This window comes from Phalangium opilio, unplaced genomic scaffold (assembly GCF_054372755.1).
Source record: "Phalangium opilio isolate 3A_F unplaced genomic scaffold, DU_Popi_V2 ptg000505l_1, whole genome shotgun sequence".
NCBI lineage: Eukaryota > Metazoa > Arthropoda > Arachnida > Opiliones > Phalangiidae > Phalangium > Phalangium opilio.
Window position 1 is genome coordinate 63,012 of NW_028324239.1, and position 23,141 is coordinate 86,152.

Below are 23,141 nucleotides of genomic sequence, written 5' to 3' on the forward strand. Positions count from 1 at the left end.
CTTCTATCTCTAGAGTCATTATTGCAATTGATAAACGTCATGATAGAGTTTTATGTCAAAGTGTTTAACGTAAAGTAAGGGTTGATAATAACTCCTGCTTTGAATAATTGAAAATACCACTTACGATGCGTGTAATTTTGTAAACATATTTTATGTTTTAAATACCAGAATCGAATTTTTACCTATTCCTTATGCTGAACTGACTACAAATGGAACCACCATTAAACAATTTCAGGTAAAACCATTCAGTTCATAAGATTAATTTCTTGATTTCAACCTATTACGAGTAAGATAATTTAAATGGTTTACTTCAGAATGCGTTGGGTGTACTATTTCCCGTGGAGCTTTCGGAAATTTCAAAGGACGATTTTTGGTACTATTGAACAGTGTACTTGACGTCAGAGCTCCTTTTAATAACTGGGCCACCGGCTGAAGTTGAAAAATATTCCATGTCCTTCTTGAACATCGACAGTACGGTACGATATGGTTTTTCAAACAAATTTTCAGTGAAAGTGTGGCGAAAACTCTAAGCTTCAAATGATTAAATTCAGGTTTCATATCTTTTACTTTCGTGCGTCATCGTTCTACCTCTGCTGGCCAAGCTTTCCGAATTGGTTACTGTTGTGTTTGTATGTTGAATTAATCAGACAAGGTTGCTAACACTTAACAACATTTATTTGTACTAAAATCCTTATTTATTTATTAGAGATAAAATTAGCGTGCGACTCATCCTTGAGCCAGTCGAAGAGTGTCTTTCTTTTTCCTCCCTCTCCCTTTCTTTCTCCCTCCTCCTTCATACCCCCTTCCTTGCTTATCGCGCCATCTATTTATCCACATGCATACTAATATTTTGTTACAACAATATCCCGTTTTGTACATGAAATGAGGATCGAATGATATGCAATGGTAGAGTTATTCGCGAAAGCGGGCTAGTTTCTGACGTTGACGCTGTGGACGTGTTCCTTGCGTCTAAAGGTATGTCCGCACTAGGCCAAAAACTGCGCTAAGTTCGCTGCGTTCGCTACGCTCGCCAATCACGCCGAGAAAACCAGCTGTTCGCACTTCCAAATTTTCCGCGCTCAGCGTACTCGACGAAGCTGGCGAGAGAGAGAACGAAGTTGAAAATGTTGAACTTTTTGCGTCGATCTCGCCAGCGTAGGCGATGCACAACCAATCCACGACCTTTTCTTTGACACGAGGGATAAGTTCTGTGAATAGATCGAAGTAATGGCGGGAAATTGCAGTGGAGTGAAGCGTTTAGCTCATGCGAATAAATTAATTATTTCATTGCTATTAATTCGAAAACAAAAGAAAAGGGACCATATAAAACGAATTTTGTTTAGAGAAGTTTTCCAGGACAGAAAAAAAGATGGGGATTTTTATAATCCCACACCCAAAATGAGATATTATTACGAACGATACGGGGATAAACTCTTCGTTGAGCATTTGCATTAATATCAATTCTAGTTTCGTTGTCCGACATTATAACGAGAAAAATTCCAAATAGCAGCCAAACCAAGATTCAACATGCAATTAAGTCAGACTTCTATAAAACCGATGCAGCTCTTTAAATATGACGTCCGTAAAACGATGGACGCTGATTGGTTGTGCGTCGCCTACGCCGGCGAGACCGACGCAAAAAGTTGAACATTTTCAACTTCGTTCTCTCTCTCGCCAGCTTCGTCGAGTACGCTGAGCGCGGAAAATTTGGAAGTGCGAACAGCTGGTTTTCTCGGCGTGATTGGCGAGCGTAGCGAACGCAGCGAACTTAGCGCAGTTTTTGGCCTAGTGCGGACATACCTTTAGGAGTAGCAAGCGGTGCGTTGGAGCTGCTGCGGTTGCTGCGTCTATTTGAATTTGACCAGGTGAACGTACTTCCTGTGGATCTGCTGGTTCAGTCGTGGTGACGTGCGGTGCAGTTGTAACTGCTTGTGGACCTGCCATGGCTGCCTTTGTAGGTGCTGCAACGAGTTCAGGAAATATCGGCATTCTGGGTAGTAAGACTGGGAACCCAATTCCTAGTCTCGAATTTGAGATGTCTTGCGTTACCACCGGCGTTGCTTCAGTGTCTGTAGCTGAGCTATTGTCTGGATCTGGTGCTCGTCGGCGAAGCTGATTATGGTGTCTCCTTATGGTTCCTTGGGCCGTCTCGACCTCGCACATGGTTTGACCAAGTAACTTCGTAATTGTTCCTTTAAACCACTTGGGGCTTCTACCGAAATTTCTGGCGTGTACAGGATCGGATAGTTTGAAATGCTTGTTTTCAGAATCTGCAGATTGTGAAACGTCTGGTGTCTCCGTCCTTTTGTGGAACTTCTTCGTTGGGTTAAATATGTCGAGTCGCGACATTATCTGGCGTCCCAGCATGAGCTCCGCTGGTGATTTCCCTGATATGTTAGGAGTTCTCCTATGGTTTAACAGGATACGGGCTAGTCTAGTTTCCAAGGTTCCCGCCTTGAAAGTGTCTAACCCTTCGTGTAAGGTATCGATGGCTTGTTGACTGATCTTCTTTAGCGAGTCTTTAACAGTACGGACGGTGCGCTCTGCCTGTCCGTTGCTTGCAGGGTGATACGGAGCTGTTCTTAAATGGTTTATGCCATTCTGCGCCGTGAATGTATTGAAATCTTCACTTGTGAAGCAAGTGCCATTATCGGTTACAATGGTTGGAATTATCCCGAATCTTGAGATGTGTTGTCGCAAGCATCTGATGACCGCTTCTGTCGACGTGGTTGTTGTAATATCCAATTCAATCCACTTACTATAGGCATCGACAGTGACTAAGATGTATTTATTTTCAATTGGACCTGCGAAGTCAAGATGAACTCGTTCCCAAGGTCCTGCGGGTTTCTTCCACTCGTGAAATTTTGCCTTCGGCATTGGTGCCGCATTTTGGCATACGCTACATAATTGAACCTTTTGTTCAATATCCGTATTTATTGTTGGCCACCATATTTTCGCCCGGGCCAAACTTTTCATGGCTACGATTCCCTGATGGGAGCTGTGTAATTCTTCCAATAATTCGTTTTGACAGGCCGTAGGGATGACGATCCTGTTTCCTCTGAGTATTATGTTATCGAAGTTTGAGAGCTCTAATCGTGCGCGGTGATATGGTTCCAGATCAAGCGGTATTTTTCCGTGTGGCCATCCTTTTCGCATGTAATTTGCTACTAACTTGAGAATCGGATCTTGCCTACTGCAGATGTCGAGCTTTTTAACCGAGAGAGGTCCAGCATTGATTTCTTGTAGAAGAAGGACGTATTCTGATGGAACGGGTGTTACAGTAGCTTGTATTTTTAATGGCAACCTACTTAACGCATCCGCGTTTCCATTAAGTGAGCCTTTGCGGAACTTGATTGTGTACGTGTATGAAGAAAGTACGAGCGCCCAGCGCTGTATCCTGGCCGCTGCCATTGGAGGGATTTGGGTCTTTTCCCCAAATAACGTAACCAAAGGTTGACGGTCCGTATGTAATGTAAACTTTTTTCCGTATAAATATTCCCGGAACTTGGTTACGCCGAATATTATTCCAAGAGCTTCCTTCTCAATTTGCGAGTAATTTCGCTCGGCAGTAGTCAAACTCCTGGATGCAAAAGCGATTGGTTGATCTCTTCCATCTTCATTGACATGGGATATCACAGCGCCTAAACCTACTGGTGAAGCGTCCGTGGCAAGGTGTACCTCGCGTGATATGTCGTAGTGTACGAGTAAATTTGATTGGAGAATGGAGGTCTTTGCGTCTTGGAATGCTTGTTTATGCATCGCAGACCATGTCCACGTAGTTTCCTTATGTAGTAACTCATATAAAGGAGCTAATTTTGTACTATTGTCCGGTAGGAATCTTGTATAGTAATTTAGAAGTCCTAGAAAGGAACGTAACTGTTCTAGGTTTTCCGGTTGTGGAGCATCCATTATGGCAATGATTTTACTTTCTTGCGGGTGTAGGCCTTCAGCATCAAGAAGGTGTCCTAATAATTCCACCTCTCTCTCCAGAAATTTGCATTTTTCTTTTCGGAGTTTCAGACCGTTTTCCCGTAGTGTGGTTAATACTGCGTCTAGGCTTCGTAGATGCTCGTCTTCCGTTCTACCCCCGATGAGAATATCATCTTGGAAGGGTGAAACGTTACGGTGATGTTGTAATACTGCTTCCATGTGTCGTTGAAACAATGCTGATGATGATGATATACCTTGAGGTAGAAGTTTGTATCGGAAAAGTCTCTTGGACGTGTTAATCACTGTGAAATCTTGAGATTTTGGGGAAAGTTCCAATTGGTTGTAGGCTTCACTGAGATCGAGCCTTGAAAAGAATCTGCAGCCTGCCAGCTTGGAAAATATTTCTTCTGCTCTGGGCAATGGGTAGATCTCTGTATCCAGATTTGGGTTAACCGTAGTTTTAAAATCTCCGCAGATTCGTATTGCGTTTCTCTTAATCGGTTGCTTTCCGTCTTCTTGTACCTCTGGTTTACGTATCTTTTGAACAGGAACTATCGGTGAAGCGAAATCAGAAAAGGCAACGGGTTCCAATATACCCACGTTGACCATTCGTTGGAGTTCCTCCTCCACGTCTTCCTTGAGGGCGTAAGGAACAGTTCGCGCCTTGCAATATTTCGGAACAGCGCCCTCCTTTAGGTGAAGTTGCACCTTTACTCCCTTTAGTTTTCCCAATCCTGGTGAGAAAAGTTCAGCGTTGTTTTGCAGTATGTTTTGTAGCTTGCTATTGGCATGTTCACTACTTGGCTGAAGGGTTTTGTATGCTGTTGTTCCGTTGTATATGGAAGGTAAAATGTTTAGAGATGAATAGAGCCATTTTCTACCGCAGAGATTCGGTCCTTTTCATTGTACGATTAAGACTGGAAGAATCGCGGTGTTTCCATTTGTGCTTACTGAGACTTTGGCTTGACCCACGACTTGTAGAACGTGACCAGTGTATGCCTGTAGTGGCGCCCGATTGAAAGGATGAATTTCTGGCTTATTCGTAAGTTTATCATACCACATCTTAGTAATCATAGCATGTCCTGAACCGTTATCCAAGTCGAACGGAACAGTCGTATCATTGATCTCTAAGTTCAATATTTCGGCAGGCGGTACGTAGTTATCGTCCTCCGAGAACGTTGGGTCTGAGGTCATGACGTTGTAAACTGGAAATCCATACTCGACTGTATCGTTGGATTGTGTACTTCCTTGATTGGTAGTGTTCTGTATATGATTACTACCTCTGGGTTTCCTATGATTGCGTGACTTGCTAGTTTTAGGTGGGTTTGACGAAGGATTTACTGAAGGTTTCAAACATGCCGCTGCTAAATGCCCCTTCTTTTGGCATCTATTGCAAGTCTCTTGAGAGTACGGGCATTCGTCAACCATATGTCCTGGTTTATTACATCGCATGCATATATACGTGTTACTTGCCGTAGATCGAATAGGCTGGTGACGTCCTTTTTGATCCATATTATTGGATGGAATTTTCCGTTGATTATTTTTGTAATATCCGTGCTGTTGATTGGGGCCAACAGCGTTGATGGTGGAGCTTGTATTTCCATTAGAGTTCCATCCCGGTTGGATCTTCACTTCTTGTGTATTCTTAGAAGCAGTTTCCATTCCTTGAATGGCCTTGAGAACTGTTTCTAACGTAATGTTAGCGTCTCTCTCGCATTCCTCGAAGATTTTACTTTGCATATCATTTATTCCTAGAACGAGCTGCTCTAGTAAGCGCTCTTCGAAATTGGTAACCATTATGCAGTATCTCGTTAATCGATTGAGCTCTGACATGTACGTTGCTAGAGACTCCCCCGCTTTTCGGACTCTTTTCGTGAAATGGAAACGCTCAACATATTTGCATGGTGTAGGGTTGAAATGTTTACTCATCTTGTCCATAAGTATGTCGAAAGATACTGTAGTTACATCTTCCGGTAAGACTAGATTTGTAAGTAGTGAAAGTTCGCTGGGGCCCAGGACTGTGAATAGTACTGGGGCCTTCATGTTATCAGGTACTCTGTTAACTAGAAAATGCGATTTTAATCGCATGGAGTATTGAGCCCAAGATTCTTTTTGGCTCTCGTAATATGGCAGTCTTCCTCCCTGTACTCTTGGTGGTTCTTCCTCCCGTTCTGCCATTCTGTATTAACGTCGCTTGCTTTGGTATGTATACGTTTTTGCTAAGCCTTTTTCCAATTCCTCCTGGACGTCTATGTAGTGTATTTAGGATTTCTTCGTAACTTGAATCCTTGTTGTAGTGTAAAATGAGGTTACGGGATTAAAACTTGCCTTAGTGTGTACACGATATGCTAAGCCTTTCCCAGTCCCTCGTGGACATCTGTAGATGACTGTGTAAGTTGTATCCTTGGATTCCTTTCCGTATCTTGAATCCGTGGTTGTAATTTGCATGAAAATTGGAGCCAAAACTTGCCCTCGTGTGTACACGCGTTGCTAAGCCTTGCATCCAGTTCCTCATGGACGTCTTCTGCTTCTGTATCTCCTTCAGGATTTCTCAGGGATCTTTTATTAATGCATCAGTTATGTAGAATAATCTGTTTACATCAATCCCATCTCCGTCGCCAATTTGTTGTGTTTGTATGTTGAATTAATCAGACAAGGTTGCTAACACTTAACAACATTTATTTGTACTAAAATCCTTATGTATTTATTAGAGATAACATTAGCGTGCGACTCATCCTTGAGCCAGTCGAAGAGTGTCTTTCTTTTTCCTCCCTCTCCCTTTCTTTCTCCCTCCTCCTTCATACCCCCTTCCTTGCTTATCGCGCCATCTATTTATCCACATGCATACTAATATTTTGTTACAACAGTTACAAACAGAGGTCAGGGAAGACGTCAAAAACAAACATCTATTTGTCGGAGTGTTCTAAGACATTTGAATTTCACATGGGATTTCGTTTGCATATTTTTCTTCGAGCGTAAGTACTTGACCGAAGTGACGATTGACTTTCTGCTGTGAACCTTCTCCAAATTGCACAATTTCCAAAAGATAATTTCAAATTCTGTTCTAGCCTTTACTTGGGTTCCGAAATGCATTTCGTGGAGGATTACAATCGGTTCGTGGCTGATAGAGTAATTTTTTGGGCATTGGCTGCAACGTCATCTTTTACGTAGCGGGGGGGAGAAGTAGAAGAAATGATGGTGGCGCGTGGTGGCGCCATGTGATTTTCAAAGGTAAACAAGAGAGCCGCCATTAGAAACGCGTTTCGCGTAAATGAGCAGGAAACATCAGCGTTGTTGTGTAAAAGATTGCGTGGGTGAAAAGCGAAAATTTAGAAGCATCGAAGACACTCGGGAAATTAAATTTTATTGTATTCCTGGGGTAATATCTGGACAAGGAACCCAAACTGAAGAACTATCTACTGAAAGACGAAAACAGTGGATTATCAAGCTAAGGCTTAGCGATTTTGATTTAGCTTCTAAGTCTAAGCTAAAAGTTTGCTCGAGGCATTTTTATTCAGGTAAGATGTCAAAATATTATCATTTAGTCATTCAGATATGTTAATTTTAACGCCTCTTATAGGGCAAGCAGCGAAACTTTATGATAAAACTAATCCAGACTGGTTACCATCATTTGATGATATAAATAGTCAATCTTTATCAGATACGTCCACGTTTCAGACTCCCGCTAAAGTGGCACATTACGAAAGAAGATTTAAAAGGTCAAGACTACATTTTTCAACACCAAAGAGGGGTAGTTCGACAGTATCCCATCAACCAGAAGCAACATCAACACTGTTGGATAATTTTTCCCGTTCAGTTGCTTTTGAGGAAAACTTGTCGTCTATCAACAAAAGCGATAGCCATAAATCCGAATCAGATATTATTGTGCATACTTCACAAAATATTAACCAGGATGAAACTGACTTTTGTGAATGTATGGAGGTAATAGATACAGATATTTCTGGACTGACATAATTAAGTGAACCTGAATTAGCGGTCTGGCATTGACCTTTGTGGACAAACAGAGTCTGTTGGCGTTGATTTTTGTGAACAAACAGAGTCCGTTGGTGTTGATATCTGCTGTCAGATAGAGCCAAATACAACTGACTTTTGCGGACAAACAATTTTAAGGGTTTGCCCAAGGTTTGAAGCGGAAGGTTTAGAATTGAAAATTAAAGAATATAAAGAATTAATTGAAGCTTTGACAACTCAACTTAAAGACGTTAATGACATGATTAGAAGTTCTGATGAGGAAATAAGGAAACTAACTTGTGACATAGAAAAGAGAAATGAGAAAATAGAAAAGCTAAAATTGAGTCAGTCTTTCTTTCAGGGTGATAAGGACAAAGTTCTGTTTTTCACTGGCCTTGAATCTTCCGACCAGCTTAATGATATTTTAGAGGAAATTGAACCATATTTATTTAAAAATTGTAAACTAAGCTCAGTGGTTTCCATTGAATAATAGTAATACTTAAGAATTTAATTTGTTACTTCTAGCGAATGATGAACCGGTTAATTTTAAAAAAGTATATTATTCATTATAATAATAATAGGAATTATATTTGCCAAATGTAAATTTTAATAATTAAACAAACTCCTATGTAAACAAGATTTTTTGTTTGATCGGAACATCCACTAATAAAGCTATTTGTAGTATAGTTTTTCAACTTCGTCTACTTTGATTATTTTAAACTGAATATTTTATCGCTAAATTCAATTTCAGGTAGTTATTCTTTATCACAAAATTAAATTTCAGGTAGTTATCCTTTATCACAAAATTAAATTTCAGGCAGATATTCTTTATCTCAAAATTAAATCTCAGTTTCTCCTATTAATGCATTTTCTTCTAATTAACTGGTTTAAAACTAAGTAGTTTGTTTAGTGAGCTAGTTTCTTAATCACATTATGTTAAACGTTTGGCAGCTAGTTTATCACATTCATTTAAATAGGTATTATATCCTAGTCAATCAATTAATTGGGTAAAAAGTAGGAACTCATTAAAATTTCAGTCTTCTTCTGTTCTTGATTACATCACTACAGTTAGGACAAACCCATTTTCCTTTGGGGATTTTCTTGAGTTTTAGACATGTAACGTGAAACCACTGAAAAGAACAAACTCCAGACTCGACCCCACTTAAGCATGCTATTTTAACCAAATATCTTTTTCACGTGAATTTCTTAGCCATCTATAGCGACGGAATGTCCATTTCTTACAAGCTAATCGAAAAATATAAAAAAAACAGCTTGGAGTCTAAAAGAGAAGTAAAATGTTACATCAAAACAAAATAACATACCGCGTTCCTAATGGCGGCTGCCAAAGACTATATACTAATTTTACGCGTGATTAGTCCTCAAGTATCTTATTGAGTGCTTGCATTAGGCTATAAGCAGACGACAAAATAGGCTCCGCCTCATTTGAAATTACTCTATTGCCATTTTAATCATATCAATATTCATGGGATCCGCCTTGAAAACGGAACTGTACTCAACCGAACACGTCTTGATCGACAGTCTAGAAACTTTCAGCAAATACACCAACGCAAAAATTCTAATTAACCCTACAGATATCGCCGCTGGCTATTTTAGAGAATGGGTAAGTTATGTTTTTGTTTTTAAAATTGCCTTATTTGTTAATTTCAGTGTTTTATCAGGAGAAGTCCATCGTGGAAAATGAGCCCCAATTGTATCTAGCTTCGAGAGTTGAATATTTCTATGCAGAAGACACCTTAATTGATGATATTTATTTGGATTCGTTTTTGGGAAGAACGGGAATTTTTATTCCGCGGCTTTACATCGAAAATCTTATGTCAGTTATTCTTGAAAGCGACGCTGATTGCAGAAAATTGGTTTTATACTTCAACACAAAGCGAATCAAAAATCTACTTTTCGTCTTTCCAGTCAGTAGCGAGGCGAAAAGGTGCCCCGAGTATATTGAGCAAATTACTCGTGGGTATTACCCGTACAAGTTGTAATTCATCTGCATACGCGCTTTTTTATCGCTACCACGCTGTAATAGGTATACATTAAGGCTACATTTTCTGCAGCTCGAAAAACGCGAAAATTTAACAGCAATTCCAGAACTGCAAATTGTCTGCCGTTTCTACATTTTCAGTTTATTATCTGTTTATTATTGTCTGTATTGGCAGAAATATGCAGCGCGATTCTGCAATAGAAATAGCAGATGTTAGTTAAAAACTGTAATTTGACCACAGTTATAGACATGTTACAGATCTGCAAAAGTGATGGAAAAGTAGAAATCCAGCTGCCAATTTAAAACTGCAATTTGACTATATTTATTGACATGTTACAGGTTTTCAAAAGTGATGAAAAAGTAGAAATACCAGCTGCTAGTTTAAAACTGCAACTTGACCACTTTTATAGACATGTTACAGGCCTGCAAATGTGATAGAAAAGCAGAAATCCAGCTGCCAGTTTAAAACTGTAATTTGACCATTTTTATAGACATGTTACAGGTGTGCAAAAGTGATAGAAAAGTAGAAATACCAGATGCTAGTTTAAAACTGTAATTTGACTACATGTATAGACATGTTACAAGTCTGAAAAAGTGATGGAAAAGTAGAAATCCAACTGCCAATTTAAAACAGTAATTTGACCATATTTATTTAAGTTGCAGTTTTAAATTGGCAGCTGAATTTCTACTTTTCCATCACTTTTGCAGACCTGTAACATGTCATTAAATGTAGTCAAATTGCAGTTTTAAATTAGCAGCTAGATTTCTACTTTTCAATCACTCTTTCAGACCTGTAACATGTCTATAAATGTGGTAGAATTGCAGTTTTAAATTAGCAGCTGGATTTCTACTTTTCCATCACTCTTTCAGACCTGTAACATGTCTATAGAAATGGTCAAATTACAGTTCTAAATTAGCAGTTGCATTTCTACTTTTCCATCACTTTTGCAGACCTGTAACATGTCTATAAATGTGGTCAAATTGCAGTTTTAAATTAGCAGCTGGATTTCTACTTTTCTATCACTCTTTCAGACCTGTAACATGTCTATAAAAATGGTCAAATTACAGTTCTAAATTAGCAGTTGCATTTCTACTTTTCCATCACTTTTGCAGACCTGTAACATGTGTATAAATGTGGTCAAATTGCAGTTTTAAATTAGCAGCTGGATTTCTACTTTTCTATCACTTTTGCAGACCTGTAACATGTCTATTAAAACGGTCAAATTACAGTTCTAAATTAGCAGCTGGATTTCTACTTTTCCATCACTTTTGCAGACCTGTAACATATCTATAAAAACGGTCAAATTACAGTTTTAAACTAACAGCTGGTATTTCTACTTTTGCATAGCGTTTGCAGAATTGCGCTGCATATTTCTGCCAGGCTAGACAGTTAACAGTTAACAAACATAAAATGTAGAAACGGCAGTCAATTTGCAGTTCTAGAATTGCTGTGAAATTTTCCCGTTTTTTGAGCTGCAGAAATGTAGCCTTAATGGTTGCAGCGTGTTAGCGATAAAAAAGCGCGTATGCAGATGAATTACAGCTTAAAAGTTTTGTACGGGAAGTCAACTTCGAGCGCTCCCTAAATTTTTATCTGCTTCTGTTAAGCATTAATATTACCAAAAGCGCATAGATCAGAAAGTGAAGAACATTAAACCTTTCCAGCCTTTAGCAACGGTATTCGTGTAAAATAAGAAGCAAGGGGGGACACAAATGGGTGGTTGGTGAGCCTCGTTTTCAACTACCAATCGAATCAGAGATATATTAGGTCTTCGTTTATGTCACGTGACAAGCGGAAAGTAGTTCGCGATGGTAGCGGCTCCTGGGGATAGTGGGGAATACTATTGAGAAATCGGCTGCTTAACTAGGCTTAACGGTTGTTCTTTAGCGCTCTTTCGGTTCAATCGTCGTGGAATTTTCAAGTTTCGTTAAGTTGAATTTTGATATTGTTTTTCATGCATTCTATTGCACCTTTAAGTTTTCCGTCTTTATCAATCAAAAAAAGTCATCCTTTTCGTAGCTTTCTAAAATGTTTGCTAAATTCAAAACTGTCATTTTGACAAATGTGCCGATTCCCGACTACCTAAATGACTAGATTATATTAAGCCTTGGAATTAAACTACAGAAGACGACATGAAAATAAAGAAATAAGTGAACTATATTTTCGAGCCAACTTACGCATGTACCTTGTGTAAAACTACGCGAAAGTAACTCTCCGCCGAGCCATAACACCAACTCTTCCCGTCGCTCTGTAAGGGGGACGGAAATCTTGAATCGACTATGGGGGAACTCATTTTTCACGTTGCGGTTTAGGCTTCTCGTTCTTCACTTTCTGGTTATCTATGCGCTTTTGATATTACTGCTTTTATTTTCGCAACTTTGAATAAATAATTGGTTAGGCCTAAAAAGGCATCTTAAAAAAGCTTTACTCATTCATCTCAATAAGATCTGTCACGTCTCGATCCTAAAAATATTTAAACCACCATAAATGATTGAAACATTTTTTGGTCATAAAAGGGCCAGTATTGTATATACAGTTATCATAAGTTTATCAGATATGTTTCAATAAGTATGACACTGCCTATACTTCGTAATGCTAGAGACTTACTAAGAGCTAGTTCGAGAATGACGCGAGAATTGAATACACTCGGTTTTGCAATCCAACCTCACCGAATAAGACAAGATCTACTATCACCATGGCGCTCGAAATGTGAAGGAAATTGCGAACCAAAGTACTTTAGCGCAATCATATAAGTTTACAGCAGTTTTCCTGGTTGCGGATAGACGTAAAACAAGCCTGTCGGGACCCTTCCCATCAGTTGTAATCGGTTTTTAGCTACAAGTTTTAAAGACTTTTTCGAATATGTTCTGTGAGTGTGTATGTTGTGGATGTTAAATAGACGAAAAGACCTTTTTAGCTAGATGTGGTAAGAACTTAATGTACATGTACCTAAACAGTTGGACCATCTCAGATATTACTTTAGCAAGTCAGAAAAGCGTGCATTCAGAAGAATTACAACTTAATATTTTTGTAAGGGATGAGTACAAGTTGGGAATCCAAAGTAAACCTCTCCACGTCGAGACGCAATTTAGAGGCTATTTTTAAATATTTAAAAAAATATAATTGATATTTATTAATTTAATCGTCACTAATTTACATTAATTCTAGTGAAATCGTTTTAAGGAACTTTATTCCTAAAATAATTTTAAACATAGCTATTGTTGACGTTTGAACTCAAGCGTAAGCCTCTTTAAAGTTTTTTGGAAATTTTGGGTATATAAGGCGACTGATTCATAGGAAAACCAGCAATAACCCTGCAAAGCATCTGAAACGCGCCTGCAAGGATCCTGCAAAGAATCTGAAATGCACCTGCAATGATCCTGCGAAGTATCTGAAACGCATCTGCAATTATTCCACAAAGTATCTAAATCGCACCTGCAATGATCCTACAAAGAATCTGAAACGCGGCTGCAATGACCCTGCAAAGTATCTGAAACGCACCTGCAATTATCCTACAAAGTATATGAAAAGAGCCTGCAATTAATCTAAAAAGTATCTGAGACGCGCCTGCAATTATACTACAGAGTATCTGAAATGCACTTACAATGATCCTGCGAAGTATCTGAAACGCATCTGCAATTATTCCACAAAGTATCTAAATCGCACCTACAATGATCCTACAAAGAATCTGAAACGCGGCTGCAATGACCCTGCTAAGTATCTGAAACGCACCTGCAATTATCCTACAGAGTATCTGAAATGCTCCTGCAATGATCCTGCGAGGTATCTGAAACGCGGCTGCAATGATCCTACAAAGTATCTGAAACGCACCTGCAATTAACCTGCGAGGTATCTGAAACGCGGCTGCAATGATCCACAAAGTATCTGAAACGCACCTTCAATTATCCTACAAAGTGTATGAAAAGAGCCTGCAATTAATCTAAGAAGTATCTGAAACGCGGCTGCAATTATCCTATAAAGTATCCGAAATACGCCTGCAATGATCCTAAAAAGTATCTGAAACGCGCCTGCAATAACTCTGCAAAGTATATGAAAAGCGCCTGCAATTATCCTACAAAGTATATGAAATGCTCCTGCAATTATCCTAAAAATATCTGAAAAGTACCTGCAATTATTCTACAAAGTATCTGAAACGCGCCTTTAATTATCCTACAAAGTAACTGAAATGCGACTGCAATGATCCTAAAAATTATCTGAAAAGCACCTGCAATGATCCTACAAAGCATCTGAAACGCGCCTTTAATGATCCTTAAAAGTATCTGAAACGCGACTGCAATTATTCCACAAAGTATCTAAATCGCACCTGCAATGATCCTACAAAGAATCTGAAACGCGGCTGCAATTATCCTACAAAGTATCCGAAATACGCCTGCAATGATCCTAAAAAGTATCTGAAACGCGCCTGCAATAACCCTGCAAAGTATATGAAAAGCGCCTGAAATTATCCTACAAAGTATATGAAATGCTCCTGCAATTATCCTAAAAATATCTGAAAAGTACCTGCAATTATCCTACAAAGTATATGAAACGCGCCTGTAATTATCCTACAAAGTATCTTAAATGCGACTGCAATGATCCTAAAACTTATCTGAAAAGCACCTGCAATGATCCTACAAAGCATCTGAAACGCGCCTATAATGATCCTTAAAAGTATCTGAAACGCGACTGCAATTTGCCTAAAAAGTATATGAAACGCGCCTGCAATTTGCCTACAAAGTATCTGAAACGCGCCTGCAATTATCCTAAAAATTATCTGAAACGCGCCTGCAATTATCCTAAAAATTATCTGAAACGCGCCTGCAATTATCCTAAAAAGTATATGAAATGCTCCTGAAATTATCCTGAAAAGTATCTGAAACGCGCCTGCCATTATCCTAAAAGTATCTAAAACGCGCTTGCAATTATCCTAAAAAGTATCTGAAAAGCACCTGCAATTATCGTACAAATTAAAGTATCTGAAACGCGCCTGTAATGGTCCTTAGAAGTATCTGAAACGCGGCTGCAATGATCCTGCAAAGTATTTGAAACGCGGCTGCAATTATCCTACAAAGTATCTGAAACGCGGCTGCAATGATCCTGCAAAGTATTTGAAACGCGGCTGCAATTATCCTACAAAGTATCTGAAACGCGGCTGCGATGACCCTACAAAGTATCTGAAATGCGCCTGCAATGATCCTACAAACTATCTGAAACGCGCCTGCAATTATCCTACAAAGTATCTGAAACGCATCTGCAATTATCCTACAAAGAATATGAAACGCACCTACATTGATCCTGCAAAGTATCTGAAACACACCTGCAATTATCCTACAGAGTATCTGAAATGCTCCTGCAATGATCCTACAGAGTATCTGAAATGCTCCTGCAATGATCCTACAAAGTGTCTGAAACGCACCTGCAATTATCCTACAAAGTATATGAAAAGAGCCTGCAATTAATCTAAGAAGTATCTGAAACGCGCCTGCAATTATACCACAGAGTATCTGAAATGCACTTGCAATGATCCTGCGAAGTATCTGAAACGCATCTGCAATTATTCCACAAAGTATCCAAATCGCACCTACAATGATCCTACAAAGAATCTGAAACGCGGCTGCAATGACCCTGCAAAGTATCTGAAACGCACCTGCAATTATCCTACAGAGTATCTGAAATGCTCCTGTAATGATCCTACAGAGTATCTGAAATGCTCCTGCAATGATCCTACAAAGTATCTGAAACGCACCTGCAATTATCCTACAAAGTATATGAAAAGAGCCTGCAATTAATCTAAGAAGTATCTGAAACGCGCCTGCAATTATACCACAGAGTATCTGAAATGCACTTGCAATGATCCTGCGAAGTATCTGAAACGCATCTGCAATTATTCCACAAAGTATCTAAATCGCACCTACAATGATCCTACAAAGAATCTGAAACGCGGCTGCAATGACCCTGCAAAGTATCTGAAACGCACCTGCAATTATCCTACAGAGTATCTGAAATGCTCCTGCAATTATCCTGCGAGGTATCTGAAACGCGGCTACAATGATCCACAAAGTATCTGAAACGCACCTGCAATTATCTTGCGAGGTATCTGAAACGCGGCTGCAGTGATCCTACAAAGTATCTGAAACGCACCTGCAATTATCCTACAAAGTATCCGAAATACGCCTGCAATGATCCTAAAAAGTATCTGAAACGCGCCTGCAATAACCCTGCAAAGTATATGAAAAGCGCCTGCAATTATCCTACAAAGTATATGAAATGCTCCTGCAATTATCCTAAAAATATCTGAAAAGTACCTGCAATTATCCTACAAAGTATATGAAACGCGCCTGTAATTATCCTACAAAGTATCTGAAATGCGACTGCAATGATCCTAAAAATTATCTGAAAAGCACCTGCAATGATCCTACAAAGCATCTGAAACGCGCCTATAATGATCCTTAAAAGTATCTGAAACGCGACCGCAATTTGCCTACAAAGTATATGAAACGCGCCTGCAATTATCCTAAAAATTATCTGAAACGCGCCTGCAATTATCCTAAAAATTATCTGAAACGCGCCTGAAATTATCCTAAAAAGAATATGAAACGCACCTACAATGATCCTGAAAAGTATCTGAAACGCGCCTGCAATTTTCCTACAAATTATATGAAATGCTCCTGAAATTATCCTGAAAAGTATCTGAAACGCGCCTGCAATTTTCCTACAAAGTATATGAAACGCTCCTTAAATTATCCTGAAAAGTATCTGAAATGCGCCTGCAATTATCCTAAAAATGATCTGAAAAGCACCTGCAATTATTCTACAAAGTATCTGAAAAGCGCCTGTAATTATCCTACAAAGTATATGAAAAGCGCCTGATATTATCCTACAAAGTATATGAAAAGCGCCTGCAATTATCCTAAAAAGTATCTGAAACGCGCCTGCAATTATCCTAAAAGTATCTAAAACGCGCCTGCAATTATCCTAAAAAGTATCTGAAAAGCACCTGCAATTATCGTACAAATTAAAGTATCTGAAACGCGCCTGTAATGGTCCTTAGAAGTATCTGAAACGCGGCTGCAATGATCCTGCAAAGTATTTGAAACGCGGCTGCAATTATCCTACAAAGTATCTGAAACGCGGCTGCAATTATCCTACAAAGTATCTGAAACGCGGCTGCAATGATCCTACAAAGTATTTGAAACGCGGCTGCAATGACCCTACAAAGTATCTGAAACGCGGCTGCAATGATCCTACAAAGTATCTGAAACGCGCCTGCAATGATCCTACAAACTATCTGAAACGCATCTGCAATTATCCTACAAAGAATATGAAACGCACCTACATTGATCCTGCAAAGTATCTGAAACACACCTGCAATTATCCGACAAGGAATCGGTAATGCACCTGCAATTATCCTACAAAGTATCTGAAACGCGCCTGCAATGATCCAATAAAGTATCATAAATGCGCCTGCAATGATCCAAAAAAGTATCTGAAACGCGCCTGCAATTTTCCTACAAAGTATATGAAACGCGCCTGCAATTTTCCTACAAAGTATATGAAACGCGCCTGCAATTTTCCTACAAAGTATATGAAACGCGCCTGCAATGATCCTGAAAAGTATATGAAACGCGCCTATAATGGTCCTGAATATTATATGAAACGCGCCTGTGATGGTCCTGAAAAGTATCTGAAACGCGCCTGTGATGGTCTTGAAAAGTTTCTGAAACGCGCCTGCAATTATCCTACAAAGTATCTGAAACGCATCTGCATTTATCCTACAAAGAATATGAAACGCACCTACATTGATCCTGCAAAGTATCTGAAACACACCTGCAATTATCCGACAAGGAATCGGTAATGCACCTGCAATTATCCTACAAAGTATCTGAAACGCGCCTGCAATGATCCAATACAGTATCATAAACGCGCCTGCAATGATCCAAAAAAGTATCTGAAACTTGCCTGCAATTTTCATACAAAGTATATGAAACGCGCCTGCAATTTTCCTACAAAGTATATGAAACGCGCCTGCAATGATCCTGAAAAGTATATGAAACGCGCCTATAATGGTCCTGAAAATTATATGAAACGCGCCTGCAATGATCCAAAAAAGTATCTGAAACGCGCCTGCAATTTTCATACAAAGTATATGAAACGCGCCAGCAATTTTCCTAAAAAGTATCTGAAACACGCCTGCCATTATCCTACAAACTTAGCAATTTCTGACTGTAACATGCATACAATATAACTGGAAGGTACAGTACCTGTAATGAGCCTACAAACATCTGATTTCTTACGGGAATTATTATTTCCCCTCTTTTTTCTAGCTGTTAGGTAGATCTTTTATGACTCTAGAGTAGCTAAATTTTGTATACTGCTGTACTGAGTTTTCCAACGGAAGATATTTTATCTGCATAACGTCTAAAATGTTCTGCATTGCTCTCTGGAATGCATCTTAATTTTGTCTGAAGTTGAACCTTTTTCAGGTTTATTCCAGTATTTTTCCAGAATATTCCAGTTTATTTGCAATATATTGCAGATTCTCAAAAATCTAATTAACAGCAAAAATGCAGCCGTAAATTTTTGTACGGGAAGGGCTTAGTTTTCATTGCACGGCATTCATTGATTACCAATTACAATTTACATTTTACTTTTAATCTTTCACTTTGGAATGATGGTGTTCACCGAGACAAAATTTACGGATTACTTGTTTTCCAAAAGTAATTTCTATACTTCGAGAGTTGTTTGGAAAAAACCGATGAAAAGCCTTGCAGCAATGTCAATCAACGAAACATACGGAGCATTCGTGTTGTTCCTCTACGGTTTGGGAATAGCCACAGCAACCTTCATTGCTGAAATTATTATCAAATTAGCCTCTAGTTACGAGTGTACACATTTTTAGTAAAATCCTCGTTTTGATGCTAAGTGCATTAAAATTATTTTTAATCAACGAGTTTTACCATAACATCACAAAATAAAAATAGTTCTAAAGCGGAAGTGTGGAAGTTAATGCGCGTGGACTCTAAAAATTGGGGTAACTATTTCTTTGGGAGTTAAACGGTGTATAAACCCGCTGAGCTATACGGTGAAACTTTGTTGTTACAGGCTTTTTAACCCGTTTCGTAGTCCCCCCCGATGGGGTGTTATTATGAACTGAGTAAATATCTGTATCGGTTCCTGTTTGCACCGGTATCGGGATAAGTTGGGTATCGGCCATCTCTACTAATAATAAAACTGACTGTAAAAAAATTCATTGCTCGTGCTCCTCAAAATTAAACACAAATAAATTAACACTAATGGTGTTTATTTTTTAAGAAACAGCTAGACAAAAATTCTTGTTTGAAACCGTTCATTTCATAAGTTCTACCGATTAACGTGTAAGTGTGAACGTGACTTTAGTAGAAGTGAAACACAAGAAATGCATGAGGGGGGAGGAGCGAACGATGTTTTTTCAGTTGTTTTTTGTCTGAAAGGGGAACGCAGTGAGGTGGATAATGGTACTTAGAACTTGATATTTTCCTGAAATGATCATTAACATAAGGCAACCAATGATGAAAAGTAATTAACTTCACTAGTAATTCCATAGAAAGCGTGTCAGACTAGAATTAGACCGAACTTTTATAACCAAGGTGCAATCAATACAGCAACATGTGGAGATATTCTCACTAGTTATTCCCCTGCGTTACCCAATCGAGAGGATTGAAATTCACAAATAGAAAAACTCCTTTCAAGTACGTGGTCAGCAATTTGAGGTTACAGTTCTGGAGGACTTAAGTTATAAAAATATCATTAAAACACAAAATTTATATTCCTTTAATAACTTCCTCTAAAAACCTTTTTTAGGAAACTGAGAAGCCATGAATTGCGAGAATTTATTCGGGATGAATTTGACCAAAGTTTTTAACAGCGAAAATCTCTTCTTCAAATACAAGTAATAAAAAATACTTGGTTCAAATATTAAATAATTTCAAAAGCTATTTTTTAGAAAACTGGTTCTTTATTTTTTCAGGGCTGCAAAGTGCGTTAGTATACCTGTCGTACTATGCGAGGTAATGCAAATTTAGTTTAGCAACTAAACAAACGAGATTATAAGATGTGTAAAATTCTCTTTCAGGAACTTCAATCTCTAGATTCATTAGTGAAATTGTTCAGGGTCATGGAAGAGTTTTACTTGAAACTGTTCAACGTAAAGTAGGGGGTTGATACTGACTTTGAATAATTGAAAAAACTTATGATGCGTGTAATTTTGAAACCACGTTTTGTTTTTCAAAAATACCAGATTTAATTATTTACCTATTCCTTATGCTGAACTGACTACAAACGAATCCACCATTGCTCAAATGCAGGTAAAAATTAGAAGAAAAACCATTCAGCTGATACCGAATATACGAGAGATAATTTTAATCGGATGCTTCAGAATATGACAGGTGTACTGTTTCCCGTGGAGCTTTCGGACCTTGCGAAGGACAATTTTTGGTATTATACGCCAGTGTACATGACATCAGAGCTTGTCTTAATGACTGGGCCACCGGCTGAAGTTGAAAAATATTCCATGTCCTTGACAATACGGTAAGGCATGAATTTTGAAACTATTTCTTACCAAAAGTGGGGCGAATACTCTAAGCTTCTAAAGGTAAAATGAATTTGTTACAAACAGAGGTCAGGCAAAAGGTTAGCAACAAACATCTCTTCTTCGGAAAGTTCAAAACTATTGCAATTTCTCGTGGGATTTCGTTTGCATATTTTTCTTCGAACGTAAGTACTTAGCTATATATTGTGATGATTGACTTTTTACAGTGGATATTTCCCAAATTGCACAATTTCCAAAAGATAATTTCAAATTATGTTTCAGCCTTTATTAGGGTTCCGAAATGCCTTTCATGGAGGATCACAATTGGCTCGTGGCTTATTGCTATTTTAATCATTTCAATATTCATGGAATCCGCCTTGAAAACGGAACTGTACTCAACCGAACACGTTCTCATCGACAGTCTAGAAAGTTTCAGCAAATACACCAACGCAAAAATTCAATTTAGCTCCACAGACAACGCCGCCGGCTATTTTAATGAATGGGTAGGTTATGTGGAAAATGAACCCCAAATATCTCTGGCTTCGAGAGTCGAATATGCCGAATTAGAAGACTCTTTAGACAATAATATGTATAGGGACGTATTTTTGGGAAGAACTGCACTATGTTACAAATGACCGATATTTTGGCAATAATTCCACAAGGCACATAGTGACAATATTTATACATTTTCGACTTCCACCTATTTCTAGGATGATGCCAAAGTAAATAGTTTTCGGGTGGCGAAGTTAGCCCCCTAGTAGGTTTAAGTGTGTTTTGACGTTTGTTATGTGTAAAGAGCTTCATTCCTATGTTATGTTAAAAGGTCCGTTAGTAAAGATCACCTAACATTTGAGATACAGCGAAAAAACTATCGAAAATTGCACAAAATGGCTCATTTTTGATCAATGATTACTCTTAAACGCGCAAGTGAATTGCGACGCGATTTTCTTTAAAATGTAATTTAAATGCCATACTATAGAAATACCCGGAAAGATATTTGCGGTTTTGGCTGGTCTTTTAACAGTTGACGTTCCAAAGTCAAAAAAAACAAGGATAGAAATATGCTAAACGATAAACGACGCACTTAAAAAACATACAGCACCTTTATTCCAACAATAGGACAACACTAAAACGCAACTAATGCAAGATTAAACAGAATATGTTTATTAAACTTATAGCACTTATTGGTATGATAATAATATAACAGATTGTGTTTTTCACTCGGTGTCCGAATCGATGCAATCGACATTCGAGAGTAAGCTTAAATCTTCTATTTCATGTTCTTCTAAGCGTACTATTTCAGTATGAATGCAGGTTTCATGAATATCCGGTTCTTGGAGAAGACCAATTGCTTCTTTCGGAAGAGGTAAAGAGTTACGTTTATCTAGTCTTTTCTTCAAAGAATACTCGGAAACAATAGGATCAGAAGAATCAAGGGCTCGTCCAAACATATCTCTCACATTGTCCTTTCGACTTGTCTTTCGCGCGTGAAGTTCCCTATCGCGCCGATAAAGTTTATTTCTTGATTCACCCGCTTGCTCACTCAACATCCCTACTGGCAGGGCGGATGTCTTGATAATATCTTCTCCATGAATGAGAATCTTATGAACAGTGACAGGCATATAGAACCATTGGTAAGAAGCAACATACCTTTCGGCCAGCTTTCGACAGTACTGCCCAAATTTTGATGGTTCAATTGGAAGAGATGATGATATGACGCAAAGGATGACGTGTAACTTTGAAACTAACCACTTCTCTAAACCAAGTATTTCCGCGAACATATCCTGGTTTTCTGGAGAGAAAGCTCTTCTTGCTGTATTTCCGTCGTTGCTTGTTCCCGCGCCTTTTGGATTTGGGAAGTCTACTCGAAGAGCAAATTTTTCCCACATCAAACCCTGGATATGTTTCTTCCTTTGGATGAAAAGTGGATTATTCGCACCCCCTTTGATTCGCCATGTTTTCAAGCCTTCAACGTTGCGATAGCCCAAATGAAGACAAAATTCAAAAAACCTAATCCAAGCATAAAGGGGACTAATACCGTAAATAAGTTGCTGCGCATCCGTTGTACGACTTGCTTGAAGGTTTAGTTTGTTGAATTGTGTTGGTGTGGCACCGCAAATCGAGCAGGATTGCTGTGACGTTGCTCCAGATATTACACTTAGGACTTTCCCATCAATTACCGTTAAGCAGAGACTATAGTCAATGGTAACATTTAGATGATTTGATGGTCTTGACGTCAGCGGTTGAAGCGTTGCAATCTGATGTTCAACCCAATACTTTTCATCTAAAATTAATTGTTTCGATTCTTTGGCAAATTGTATCCTAAGTGGCCTGCAAAATCGAACAGACTGTGGAGAGGGGTTATTCCACAAAACGTGGCCCGCACTTGAGGAAAGGCCCAACGGAATCACGGTTGTAACAAATGAGGCAGCGTCCGATAGTTCGTCTAAGCTGTCGAACCTTTGCTTGTATTGGGATTGTGCAGTGCTTCCATCAAAACCCCACGAAGCCAGAAGAGTAAGTTGCAGGTTGTCAACGTTACGAGTTTGAGCATAGCGTTCTACGGCTTCATGTTGTAGTTTCAGAATTCGGAGAGTAGTGTGGTTCAAGAGATCTTGCAAGGCTACTGAAGCAACAGTGTCCGACACGTCAATCATAGCGGGTCTGCAAAG

At 38.8% G+C, this 23,141-nt stretch overlaps 1 protein-coding gene across 2 annotated transcripts; it reads left to right on the forward strand.

Moving 5' to 3' along the window:
* Positions 1-7,089: 7,089 nt before the first annotated feature.
* Positions 7,090-8,597, forward strand: LOC149589739 (uncharacterized). Of its 2 annotated transcripts, none has more exons than XM_089861779.1 (2): positions 7,090-7,448; positions 7,592-8,597. In XM_089861779.1, the coding sequence occupies exons 1-2, from the start codon at positions 7,202-7,204 to the stop codon at positions 7,903-7,905; spliced, it is 561 nt and encodes a 186-aa protein (XP_089717905.1). In that variant the 5' UTR covers positions 7,090-7,201; the 3' UTR covers positions 7,906-8,597. The 2 variants fall into 2 exon arrangements, with proteins under 2 accessions (XP_089717905.1, XP_089717904.1); XM_089861778.1 differs by having other exon boundaries at positions 7,091-7,448; positions 7,511-8,597.
* Positions 8,598-23,141: the final 14,544 nt, after the last annotated feature.

Coding starts and splice junctions, on each gene's coding strand:
- LOC149589739 (XM_089861778.1), top strand. CDS start 7,202: ATGAGCAGGAAACATCAGCGTTGTTGTGTAAAAGATTGCGTGGGTGAA. Junction 7,449..7,510: donor CTCGAGGCATTTTTATTCAG/GTAAGATGTCAA, acceptor CGCCTCTTATAG/GGCAAGCAGCGAAACTTTAT.